The following is a 13,343-nucleotide window of genomic DNA, read 5'->3' on the forward strand; positions in this document are numbered from 1 at the left end:
TTGTCTATGCAGGAGTTCTTCCTCTTGCTAAAACTTCTGCTAGCAAGGTTGTGGTCATGCACAAATTAATAACTCAGTGTTGAGCTAATTGAGATAACTCAGAGAAAACACTTGAGAGGCTGAAGTTATGCTTATTATTCCAACTACCAATGCTTTCTATTTTCCTTTTTTTTTTTAATTACAAAGAATATATTTTGGAAAGTTCATGAAGTAAAAAGTTAAGGAAGAGATGGGAAATGTTATTTTAAAAACACTCCTATGCACCAACCAGCATTTCACATCTTTTTGGCCCTGTCTGTGCCAATGGCCTCTTATTAAATACATTTGTATAAACTCCCTTTATCTGATATGGAGTTTTCATTAAGCAAATACTTCCCACTTGGATGTTACTTTCTTTGTCTTGCATTTTTTCTAGCTATGTACTAGCAACTTTAAAGGAACTGCAGAAAGAAAACCAAATAAAAATCTGGCTTAGCATGATGTCCTTGATTAGGACCTGTAAAAAGAGGAAATTGAGGATGACAGTGACAGCTTTGCTACTCTATATTCAATTAAGACTAGCCTCCTTGTGGCTATGGTTCATGCAGGACGTGCAGTTATCTAATACAGCCCAATTCTGGCAGCAGAACAATTAGAATGCAAAGCAAACTTAAAACAGCCTCTGGCAACATTTTTTTTTCCTTTCCTTGAGACATCTTCAGCAGACTTGAAACAGAAGTGAGATCATGTACTATGCTGAAAACCACAACTCATATTCTGAACCCAAATGCAGTAATTAAAATACTTAATGATGTGAAAATTGTATACAATAAGACTGAAAAAAGCAATTGGAGAAGAGCTTTGGTGCCTACACAAAATCCAAAGAAAAACAAGTGCTGTATTTAAGCATTAAATTCTAAAACTGAACCTCTGTTCTGTGGTGAGATGAAGCCAGGCTATTATGTCACTTATGTACTCAAGGTGGGCAAAGCTCAAGCACACCACCAACAATATTAAATCTTGCATGTCTCCCTTTTTTTGAATGACTCACTTCTAGCCAAGACTATAAGAATCTGAAAAGATTTTCCTACCTAACAATAATCATCCCCTTTCTCCCCAGCTGGTCTGCAGGGCTTCCTGGGGAGGTAGCCACAATGCAGAGTATAGCCCAAAGTCAAGTACATGCAGATTAAAATACCTTTCTTCCTACACGTTTCCACCCTGGGGCTATTTTTTCCTCCAGACACACATTCTTAAGCAACTTTCTGTTTCACTGATGATAGCTCAGGTACTTCAGTGGCAGCCTGAATGGCAGTGGGAAGGAAACACAATATCCAAACAACCTCCACCTCCAGAAGCCTGAGAATTGCCTCTGCCAAGGCCTAGGTGAATGTACTGGAAAATGTCATCCTGGTTTGGCCTTATTATATTCTTTCCTGCTGTTGGCCACTGTTAGAAACAGCCTGCTGCCCTGGACTGATCATTGATTTTGGGACATTCTTAATTGTGTGTGCTGAGCTCCTGCACTCTGGTCTAACCATCTACTACAAGAGGGAAAGAGTTAAATCCCTTTGTCTTTTTCTTTTGCTATAATCAGTATAATTTCATCCATCCATTTTTAACTGGTAGAATTACCAGAATTCCCAGCAGTTCTGTTCTTCCTCCCAAATTCTGTTTATGTTAAATTCATTATCTCTCAATGTAATTTTCAATTTAAAAAAAAAAAAAGAGAAAATATACTTAAAAGAGAACATCAAGTCAGGCAACAGCCTCAAATCAGGATGTTATCCAGTGATGAGAACTGTGGGGATTTTTGGTCATCTCAAACCCAGCCAATTAACAAGCTACAGTGACAAGCCAACAAAATACTTTTAGAAATTATCTATTTACCCTTTAGTTTGAGGTCCACCTTGTGTCGCAGCCAGGGATAAACACCATAGTTGGACATATCTTCAGGAATAGGGTTATTATATATCCAGCCATCGCATGCAAATCGATAGAAGTTCTCACATGGATCTACAGATTGATTTATCTTGCTCAGGATGCTAGCAGCTGTAAAAAAGACACCACAGAGATTTTGTGGAACACTTTTTCCTAAATAGAGAATTACACAAGGCTACAGTCCAGAAATTATGATTAATGAGAAACAAAAAAGACAAAATATCTGCAATGAATCTTCTTGTGTGCCATACAGCAACGATGACTGAACTTAGCACTGCATGAACATGAGCTGCTGGAGCCAGACACCTGAAGACAAGCTCTCCATTGTTGCCATGATAGAATTAATTGCCTGAGGAATTTAGTAGTGATACATATTAAGTAGATTGTGATTAGCATTTCAGTGACTATGCAGTGTAATCAAATTCTGATCTACCCTACATTGAAAAGATAATTGTATTTTCAGCTCCATTTTGTGACTACTTCCTTACCAGTTACTATTGTCAGTGAAAGAGAGATGGAAAGAGAGAGATCAGTCTGACAGGCCCAAGACTCAGTATCTTTTCAGTACCTAACCATAAAATCATAGAATAGCTTGCCTTGGAAGGAACCCTTAAAGGTCGCCTAATCCAACATTCTGCAATAAGCAGGGACATCATCAACTAGACCAGGTTGCTCAGAGTCCCATCCAACCTTGAACACCTCCAGAACGGGGCATCCACAACTTCTCTGAGTGACTTGTGCCAGTGTTTCACCACTCTCACCACAAAAATTTTCTTCCATATAACTAGTCTGAATCTACCCTATTTTAATATAAAATCATATAAAGTGTGTGCCAGATCTGGTAGAAAAGCATCTCTGTGGTTAACAATACACTTGCTAGTTTTCTGATAACTGGAAAGGAAGCAACAAAATATACCTGAAGGTCTAGTCACTCAACATAAACTTTGAGTCAACCTAGTTAAACTAGTATTAGACCAAATTAAAACACAAATTTTAATTGTACAAAATAAACAATACAGAAGCAACTTGAACAGTTACATTTTTTAAAGTTTGGGATTATTGTTCTTTCTCCCTCATTAATTGAGCTTTCTGAGTAAAATGTATAATGGGAAAAATTAAATGGTATAAACATCTCATTAACATACTATAATCATGATATAATTGAGAAGATAAAATTGCTGCTTACCAGCTTCAATGCATTCGGCAGTCAAACAGTACTGTTGCTTCGGATGAAACTTTATAAGACCTTGGCTAACTGCAAAATGGAAAACCATAATGAGATCATTTGCAATGAATTTTGACAGCTGCAGCCAAATGTTGTGTACTCAATCATTCCAATATCAGTGCAGCCTCTGGTCCCAGTGCCTCTCTGACTGCATTGATTTAGAGCACTTAGAATGTATATTAAGTAAATATTTAAAATATATATTATGTAAATACTGCAGCTTGTACAAATAACTTCCCCCTCCTAGTCCTGCTTTTTCCTTCCCCCTCTTTGCTCACAGGCAGCACAGAGCAAGGGCTGTGTGTGCCCAGTGCCTGGAGCAGCATCACCTCAGCCCTACTCACTGACAGTGAGCAGCACCACGACACAAACAATTCAGCATTGCTGTCATCCTCCAGAGCTTGTAAACACAGGAGAATAGGATGGCGAGGCTTAGAAGGGACCTTAAAGATCCTCTAATTCCAATGCTCTGCCATGGGCAGGGACCTTCCACAGGACCAGTTTGCACCTTCCATGGTGGGAAATGCAACACAGAGCAGCCTCCCCACCTTCTGCAGGGTTTCCAGAGCTGTGGTGCCCACACAGGACCCTGCCAGGGTCTCCTTATGCCAGCCTGCAACAAAGCAGATTGCAATGGGCACAAGGATAGCTGTGCTTCATAAGGCACAACCCAGGTTCTGTCTGAGTTGTCTCCCAAAAGTATTGTAATTGTATTTGCTTCCAAAAGCCTTGCTGAGAAGAACTATGAAATCATCAGTTAATTTTGCCCATCTTTTAAAAACTTGTATTACAACTGCCCCTGAAATTTAAGCACAGGAATTGCTAATTTCAGACACTGCTCTCAGGCAGCAAATATGCAGATAATTGATACTTGGGACTAGGAAGGGAGAATCCCGAGGGATAGGTGAAATATTTCTCACTAGATGTGCTCAGTAGGCATAAAGAAATGTCTCATTATATCCATTATCTTAATAACAGTCCACGGCAAAAATAAAAAAGCAAATAACACTGAAGAAAAAAACCACAACAGTGGAATATATTATGGCACCATAGCTTTAACAGTACTGATAGTTCTAAAGCAATTTCTGCTGTAGTTGTATGTTGTTTTAAAGTAATAGAAAAATGTGAAATTTCATTTCAGCCTAGGAAATTTTTTTTACAAAAGGTCCTAAAGCTAGAATTTAATATAAAGCTGTTTCCTCTCTTCCAGTCTCACTGTTTTAATGGCAATTAATGACAGAAATATCTGGATTTCAATCCAAGTTTCTCAGAAAATGGCAATATAAAACTATTTCTGGACAGCTTTTCCAAAGCTTACATTGGTTTAGTGAAATACAACACCTCAAACACCTTTGTAAATTAGCCAAGAAATACACAAGATTTTGAGGCACACAAAGGCTGTAATTGGAATATTGAAGAACAGAAGAAAATAGAGAAGTAGATATCTCCACAATATGATTTTGAGCCACTACAAAGATGAACTACAAATAATGGAAAATGTCCCTTTTAATTAAGTGTTGCATTCCTCCCAACTCACCTTTTTCCCTGATTAGAATTTAGCTCTTTAGAATTTGTCCAGGTCTTGAATGTTTGCTAGACTTTTTCCTTAACAAAGCAGCGAAAGGAGGGAAAAGCCCAGACATCATTTCATGCTTAACCTGAAGCAGCCCTTGTGTTTTTGATACTTCTAAACAAACACAAAATACCATTTCAACTGGGAAACCTACAATTTTATCATTAGAATAAATTTTTGGCAGTAACATTTCCATTTTAAATAACAGCTAATTTTGACAGAAAAAACGTTGCACAGTTTTTGGTTTTTTTTGTTCTCTTGCCTTTTTATTGTTAAGATTACTAATCACAACATTATTACTTAGAGTCATGGTTATAACCCTCAGCATCCTAGCTTCCTCCTTGATAAGCCTGTTTGCAGATTCTTAAGCAAATACACTCCACGACTGAGTTTAAAAAAATTAATTTATAAGGGAAAAGGAAAACAATACAAATGTACAGAGGCAAATAATGTGAATGTTCCTGTGATGTGAGAAGCGCAAAGGAGAACTCTCCTACCAAGTGTGGAGAAGAGGCTCTCAAACTGAGATTCAAAGCTGCCTGAGTTCTCACCCAAGGGCACTGGAGAGCAATCTGCTCCCTCCCAGGAGGAGGTGGTTGCTGTCCTGTCACAGCTGGGGTCCTGCCTGTGGCTCCCCACTGAAGTCAGCAAGGTCACAGCCAGCACGAGCAAGGAACAGTAAATAACAATACCTGACTCTCCCACATCCTCCTTAGACTCCTAGGAACTATGAGAAGAAAGTAGGAGAAAGTTACATTTCACTCCTCAGGTTGGAAAATTAATTTCAGGTATACCAAAAACAACAAGTTTTGCAGTCTAAATGAAAACTGAAGAAAAAAGAATATCTTGAGGTTCCTGAAGTATTTCATATGGACAGAAAAAATTATGTCCATTTCTACAGTCAAATAAAACTAAAAAAAAAATTAGCTCAAACTTACAAAGAAAACAATGTCACAATGAAGCGTGAAAACGTCTAATTGAAAAAATGTTAAACCAAAACAATTTAACTTTTTTTCCTTGATTCTTTAGGTTGAAAATTTTAGACCATTTCCAGAGAAATCCTAAAAGCATTTTGGTTGACCCAAAGCCAGCATTTTTATTTTCTTAGCAGTTATGCCAATAAAAATTTTGATATTGAGTCCCTGCCTACAAAACATGCCACAGGCACACTTGGAAAACTGTCTGCAAGAATTAATATATTTGCTTGAATTTTCACACCTGGCCTATGGATAAAGCAGTTCTATCTCTGAGAAGCTGTGGTGGTAAATGTCAATTGCTTTCACTGCTCTAAGCAATAAACAAACAAATCTAGTGCAGACAAAAAGAAATAAGGTCTCTCCATTATTACTCCCTGGTGTTTACACTGCATTCTTTAAGTGAAAAACTTTTTCTTTTATCTAGAAATCTGAAGATTCAAACTCCCTCATGGTTATAAAAAGTTAGCTTGAATGGGATCACTGACACAGAAGTCATTTTCCTGCAAATGTTGCAGAAATTGCCCCAGAGCAGAAAAGCTCTAACCAAGAGTGAGCCTGGTGCTTTAAATATTCTATAGAAAACCTGACCTTGTTTTGTGACTATAAACTTTGCAGACCTTTCAAACAATACCTCAAGATCATAAAGGATTGGATGAAAGCAAAAGATATGCTTAGAGGCAAGGTTTCCACCAATCTAGCAAAATTTGTGTTGGTCTAAAGACACAAAAAGTTGGGCAGAATCATTCCAAAAGAGGATGCAACTCTGCAAATTCCTACAGGATACAACACAGCTTCCTCTCTGCCTGGAGTTTCTGGGTATATTTATACTTTTACACATAATTTCAGAAGTGTAGGCATAAGCTTTCAAGTGGTATACTAACAAAACCAATCTACAGGTAATTCCAAATCTGGGAGAGGAAAAACTATTTCCTTCTCTGTTGCATCTAGCTACAGCTTATATATCTAACAAAAATATTTCAATTTCATCCTAGATGCACTCTTTATGACTTTTGTAAAGACAGCTTTGCAATTCATCATAGAAGAACAGAAAGATCTAAAAAATGTGCACACATAAGCACTATTGAAGCTTTCTACAGGGGTTTTAGTCAAGCCCTAAATGAAAACCAAATGAAGGAAAACCCAAAAAGATTCCATAAAATACATGCACTACACTGATTCATTTTCAGGAAACAGAGAATATTACTCCACATCAGCCACAACCACTGAATCCGTAATTAGCATCATCTCACCTGCTTCTCTGTCCTGTGAAAGAACCCAAGTCTGGTCAGAACACATTCAACTGAGTACCTAAATTTAAATTCAGCATTCAAAACGTTACATGAGTTCCCATTGCATCTCCCAGCTCTAGCATTCCCCCAAGAACTCCTTTACTGACACATCCCTTTCAGGATAAATATAAAAAGCGGGGAAAGAAAAAGAGATTTAGATCTTCACCAAAAGATGCCGTGAAACACAAACACGGGCACCCAGCAGACAGGCTGGGGAGGTTGTGCTCAGGTTCGTGTCAACGCTTTCACTTACCCAGGAAAAGAGCGGTGCCAAGCACAACAGTGCCACTCACAAAGACACCGAGGGCGATCCGAGTGGCTTTGCTGGCTGCTCCCCTGGCCTCGGGGACTGTCTCTCCTTCCATCAGGATAGCTTGGGAGGTGCTTGCTCTCTCAGAAGCCTGGTTTTCCCCTGCTGCTGTTGTGTCAGTGTTTCAACTGTTCACAAACTGTGCCCATGAGCTCTCCTCCTCTTCGCTCCTATTTAAAACTCCAGGTTTCTGTCATGAACCATTTCCTAGGCACTTCCTGCTCTCTCCCTCTCAAAGCAAAATCACACGTAAAATAGTAGCTGTCTCCTACGTTTTGCTGTGCCCAGGAGGAGGAAAGGCAAGCAGTGGCCACAGTCAGTGCAGCCCTTGCTGCCCGTGGAGCCTGTGAGAGCCCAGCGCTCAGCAGTCCTCCTTATCAGGGGTTCCGAACACGAGCATTTCACAACGTCGCTGAACAGATGTTTTAACTATTCAAAGGGCTGCACACCCTCTCCAATCAAAGCAGGATCGCTGACAACTTCTACAAACACAAGTCTGATGGAAGGTTTTATTTTTTTCTCCTTGCACTTATTTAAAAAAGACTAATTATTTGCTGACTAAAGTTTTCTCCTTTTAAACCACTGCTGCTGCATCATTTGGCTTCAAGAGGTACCCACTCAGCAGACAAATCCCTTTTTAAAGCTTCCTAAGAACTCTTAGAATATCATGTAGCATTTTATTTCGGGAATTTGGTATGTGACACTGTGTGCCAAAAATCACAGTCAAGCAGCACAAAGCAATAATCAGCCAACCTACAGAAAAGTCTTGCTCTAAAAGTTAGACCTGTTTTTTTCTAGGCAAGATATTTCAGTCCTTGCTGGTACACAACACATTTTAAGAGATGATCCAGTGCTTCCAAGTCAAGTACTACTATGAGCTTAGTGGAAAAGTATCTATTTGGCACTTTAAGATGGTGGGGGATTAAAAAAAATCTTATTTATATAGATTTCTCAGTGGAGTAGACTTGATAGTCCCCTCCATGTAGCAAACATTCTACATTCATCAAGTAAAAAACCAGCCATTTCAGGGTGAATTCTCTGAGCTGAGTGTGACATTCAGCCCTCTGAGGAGCTCTTGCTTTTTGAGAGCTGGACTCTCATACAAAACATAAGGATGCAGGGAGAGGCAGCACCATGCTCATGCTTTCAACAGCAGTTTATGTGCCTGAGTTACTTACTTTCATGGGGACTTAAAAGTCCTTATTTCAGCCCCCAACCATCCTGATAAAAAGTTGCACAAGTAGAGAGAGAAGGAAGACATACATGTGTTACAAAACGTGTGCGATGGCAGTTATCAGCTTGGAGACTCAAAACTTTTTCCATGTGAGCACCTGCACACAAGTTGTCCTGGATGTCACATGGACATAAAGGGAAAGCCCACTCTATCTAGAAGAAGACTTTGAGTTTGAAGGTCCTAAAATCCTCACTCCTCATCCCCCCACTACTGCCTAGATGGTGTCCTGCAAACAAAACGCCCTCAGTTCTTATTCCTGTCCCTCTTCACCAGGAAGCTCCAAGAGGGCATTCCCACATCTGCTTGATGCAGAACAGGAAAAAAAATTTGCTCCTTTTCACCTGCCTATTGTCCCACATATAACCCATGATTTTGACATCCATCAGCTGAGGCAGGAGAGGGAAATGATGCTGCAGAACCAGGAGGATCACATGCCTCCACTATAAAAATTCCCACTCATGCGTGAATGACTCCAAGGGTGTGAGCAGGTACCTGGTTATAAGAAATTCTCAGCACAAAACTGGTAACAGCACAGGTTTGGGAAGGTATTTGTGTGATATTGGTGCAATTTAGTCCTCATATCAGAAATCACTATGATCTCAAAGGGGCTGCCAAAGGGGCAGGGTATTGACAGAAAGTGCATGGACACCATGTGATCTCAACACTTAATCCACTGTATCCATGACCCAAGTAAACCTCAGAAGGACCTTTTGAGAAGTATTTGCTGTTGGTTACCTGATGATTTTTCTACTGAACCCCAACACTACAAATGTTGAGCTATTAGACCTATTCATACTGCCAGCTTTATGTCCCCCCAACCAAATCTGAATTATCATATGCTTACTCAATCCCCCCATGATTTCTACATTTCAGCTTCTTTCCCCTTGAGAAGTACTTGTCCATACTGAACATCATCCTCTATCTGTGTTTCACTAGAAGGATTTTGCTTGCATCTATTGTTACACAAAGTCTTATTTTATAAGGTAAAGTCTTATAAAATAAGCGCCATGTTACCCTTGTAAAATCATGGCTCAGGCCTTCTACTTAGGCTAGGTAGAAGGGAACTATGGGAGAGTGACTCAGCTGGAACAGGGGTAGAGAGCTGTGCTATGTGATGGCTGGGTGTCCACATCGTGCTGTGTGGTGGTTGGTTGATTTGGGTTTGTTGTGCCTTAAAACTTTGGGTTAAACTGAAAACTGTGCCTAAACTGATCATCAGCTAACTGCTCCAAAAGGCCTGGTTTTTGCAATAAAGCAGCTCTCCTTTGCACTGCTTGGGGACTCTGCATTGTCACAATTGATCTCTTTCTAGGACAACATCAAGCTAGAAACTAAGAACAGCTTTCAACAGACAAAGCAGCAACCTGTTATTTCTCTTTGGAAATCTGTGTCAGGGGAAGGAAGTGGGAAAGGAAAGACAGGGAAGGAGCAGGGAGAAGCTGGACCATTAATTCCCCTCTCCCAAACACAAGGTGAGAACTATGGGAACATGGAGCTACCCCAACAAAGTCCAGCAAGCTCCAACTACAGGAGTCCTGTGGCGAGTGAGCTCCAAGCAGCACCTTATCCTTGTGGCAAGAAAAATCACAAATCAGCTGTCAACAACAGAATGACTTTTCCATGTTTGGGTTTGTGGGCTTATTTATACTGTGACATAGTATAAAGTGTCCTTTTTTCTGGCTGTAGAGCCTGCCTGTAGTCAATAAACCATCTTGGTTTCTCCAGCATGTACAGAACTATGAAATTACAGCTAAACCATAAACAGCTGCAGGCAACAGCTGCAGAGGTCCATTTCTGGCAGTGTTTGAAAAGGTGCACAGAGCACATGTGAGTAAGTTCCTGATACTGATGATCTGTGACAAAAGCCTGCGGAATTTAATACACATTTTTGATGAGTGTTCTAGGATTTGGTTGCCTTGTTCTTCCCAAATCCAGCAGCTCTTTGGCAGGTACAGGATACACGGCCACACCTCCTGCTGGAACTGCTAACAGCACTCCTGGCCATTGCAGCCCAATAAGGCACTTAATGAGGCTGTGCAAAGACTCTGCTAAACCTTCATAAAACATTGAACAGACATAGGGGGCAAAAAAGTAATAACTAAATGCTACATGCTCCAAACCATGCTTCATTCACTCAGAATTCCATCTGATCAAGATCCCACTCAAACAATGGGATCACTCTGGCACTTACAACAAAGCCAGGACAATGCACAAACAATTCTATCCATGGTCATATGCCAGAATTGGCCAACCCTCTGAAACATGGTCTGGGCTGAACTACAGCAAATGTCCCAGCCCCTAGAAAAGGTCTGCCTGTGAATATAAGTGTGTGTGTATGCACATGAATGTACATTCAAAAGACACACGAGTGTGTGTTATCTTGCTCTCCCACAAGCAGACACAATTCTCACTTCCAGCCATTATGTCAGAGTCAGACAAGAGCACTTACCAGAGCTAAAATCAATAGGACCATGTCAGCTTCTCCTCATATAGCTTGGCCCAAGACAGTGAGGTTTGATTATTCAATTGGTCAACTGAATTACACATATTGCCCAGTTTTCACTGGAACAGTCAAAACCAGTTGCATAAGTGTTGGTGAAGTTCTGGAACAGCAAAACAGCCTGAGGTCAGCACATGGTCAGCCCAAGCCTGCTTAAAGAACCTGCGTGCAATGAACCTGAGTACTGTAAAATATTTCATCTTTCTGGCATTTAGATAACTTCAAAACATATTAAAACAATCACTGATACTTTTTATAAAAATACAAAAAAATCCCAGTTCAGTTCTAGATGTAAACCCAATGTAATACAGGTAAAACATATTAGGTTACACCAACACGTGACTTACAGACATTGCCTCAAAGGACATTGTCCTCATGGTGCACATTAAAGACTTGCCAGGTGCCTAAGGCACATTAGTGCAAGTACAGCTTAACAGAAGCAGTCCACAATCACAGCATCACACCTTTGGTGGTACTGTTGAGCATTTTCAGCCCATGGCAAAAGGAAAACATAGCCACCATCACACTGATAGAAGCAGAGACACCAGATACAGCTTGAGTGGCTTTCTCATAGAAACAGAAGGATATGCCAGCTTCATTGAAAGAGATTAATTAGTGTGGGTCAGAGCAAAGGCTGTATTCCATCCCATTTCACCCTGGGCCTTGAACTTGTTTTTTTGGACTATGCAGCTGTTGTAGCCAGAACTGGGCTTTAGGTACACAAAGCATACTTGAGAAAAGCCCAACATGTTGATTTGAAGACAGCTTGACCAGTTGCCATCAGATCTCTGAATTTTATAAATTACACTCCCTTCACTACAAAAGCTGCCAAATTTCTGTACAGCAGCCAAGAGAAACCACGCTGTGGCACTACTTCACGTCCTTTATTCATGGGACAAATACAGCTGGAAATAAATGACTCTATTGTTTTCCACTGGTCCAGCCACATCACAGAAGGCCTCAGTGCATCTGTGAGAATGTGGATCATTAATTAGGAGTCAATACTGAGCCAACAGGATTTGCAGGGCTCCAAACACTGCTGGTGGCAAGCTTTTCCACTAACTATAACTGCAACTGTAAGGAGAACACCCTGCAAAGCAGAAAACTTTGTTCTCCAACATTTAATACCCCAAATCATTTTTTTCTTCTTTAATTCCAAGTAGACTAAGCTATTCTCATTACTCCAAGAAAATTTTTTCCCTGCTGCAGGAAGCATTGCATTCTCTGACCAAAAGGTGCTTATATCTAAACCAAACAGCAACTGACTATGAAACCCAACATCTGGAATGATTAAAGTTACGCCACTCAAGTTTGCAAGCTTTTTATTTGCTTCTTTTGAAAAAGCACTTTAATGATGCAATGCATATGTTCTCAAGCAGAAGGAACTGCTTTAGGTCTTCCGGCAATTTTTCGTCAAAAAGCACATTAAATTCCAGCTAAACCAAACACTACTTCTCCTAAAGACCACATTCGCACTACAACCAGAGAGTGTTTACACTCAGCCATCACATGGGCATCCTTCCCATCTGTCATCCTGCTGCAGAGATTAAACAAGGGTGCAAGCTGACATGGGCTGTAGAAAGGCATTTCAGTTGGGGATTAAGAAATATACAAGATACCCTGGCATAACTCAGAGCAAATTTTTGCTTTTTTTCATATAATCTAACTACGTACATAGGCTGTAAAGACACTGAAAAAGACACCGAAAAAGACATTTCTGGGAAATGTCATTTTTCCAGTGACCACAGCCGTAGGTGCAGGGAGATAAGAACACAAATTTCCTTAAAATATTGCATCATTCCACCAGAGATTTACCCACTTATTTTGCTTTGTCCAGATCTTTGCTCGCAGCTGTCAAAGTCTCTTTATATGAGTGAAGGCAAGAAGCTTGGTTACCAAGGAGTTTTTGTTCCATGGATGAATCTTCAGGTGTGCAATGAGACACACATTCACCAGCATTTTAAATTAAAAGAGGAGGAGAGCCACCAGCCCTGCACGTGACTGCTTTCAGCATCTGCCAAAGAGATCCCTCCACTGTGACCTCCTGTCTCTCGGAGAAGCACGAGTGCCTCTGCAAAAGCAATGGTTTCTGCCTGCTCTCCCACTTCGATCTCCAGCAGCACAAATCCATCTTTGGCAGCAGCAGAGCTCAGAGACAGCTGCAGCCAGGAGCAGAGCAATCCCTCCACAGAGGTGCCACTGAACAGGTAACAGGCACTCTGTCACTGCTATCAACTCAGAGCTTGCTTGTGCTAACTTTTGTAGGAAACAAAAAAAATGTGAAGCAGAAGCTCCTCCAAGTGCTTTAACCCCTG

General features: G+C 40.5%; 2 protein-coding genes across 7 annotated transcripts in view; one reads left to right on the plus strand and one right to left on the minus strand.

Annotated features, from left to right (window-relative positions):
- Positions 1–12,991, plus strand: part of LOC135293390 (collagen alpha-1(I) chain-like) — a 406,941-nt gene extending 393,950 nt beyond the window's left edge. For both annotated transcript variants that reach the window (XR_010355485.1, XR_010355518.1), the window contains one exon: positions 12,866–12,991. The gene's annotated coding sequence lies outside the window, so the exon portion shown is untranslated. The remainder of the gene's footprint in view (positions 1–12,865) is intronic.
- Positions 1–13,343, minus strand: part of PHEX (phosphate regulating endopeptidase X-linked) — a 113,289-nt gene that overhangs the window by 91,787 nt on the left and 8,159 nt on the right. For 4 of the 5 annotated variants that reach the window (XM_064407461.1, XM_064407463.1, XM_064407465.1 and 1 more), the window contains exons 2-3: positions 3,107–3,175; positions 1,870–2,031 (exon numbers count right to left, since the gene is read on the minus strand). In XM_064407461.1, the coding sequence (XP_064263531.1) occupies positions 1,870–2,031; positions 3,107–3,175 (231 nt within the window). Of the gene's footprint in view, positions 1–1,869; positions 2,032–3,106; positions 3,176–7,237; positions 7,731–13,343 lie in introns of those variants that run through there. The other variant, XM_064407462.1, reaches the window with a different exon arrangement.

The sequence above is a fragment of the Passer domesticus genome, chromosome 2 (assembly GCF_036417665.1).
Source record: "Passer domesticus isolate bPasDom1 chromosome 2, bPasDom1.hap1, whole genome shotgun sequence".
Classification (NCBI taxonomy): domain Eukaryota; kingdom Metazoa; phylum Chordata; class Aves; order Passeriformes; family Passeridae; genus Passer; species Passer domesticus.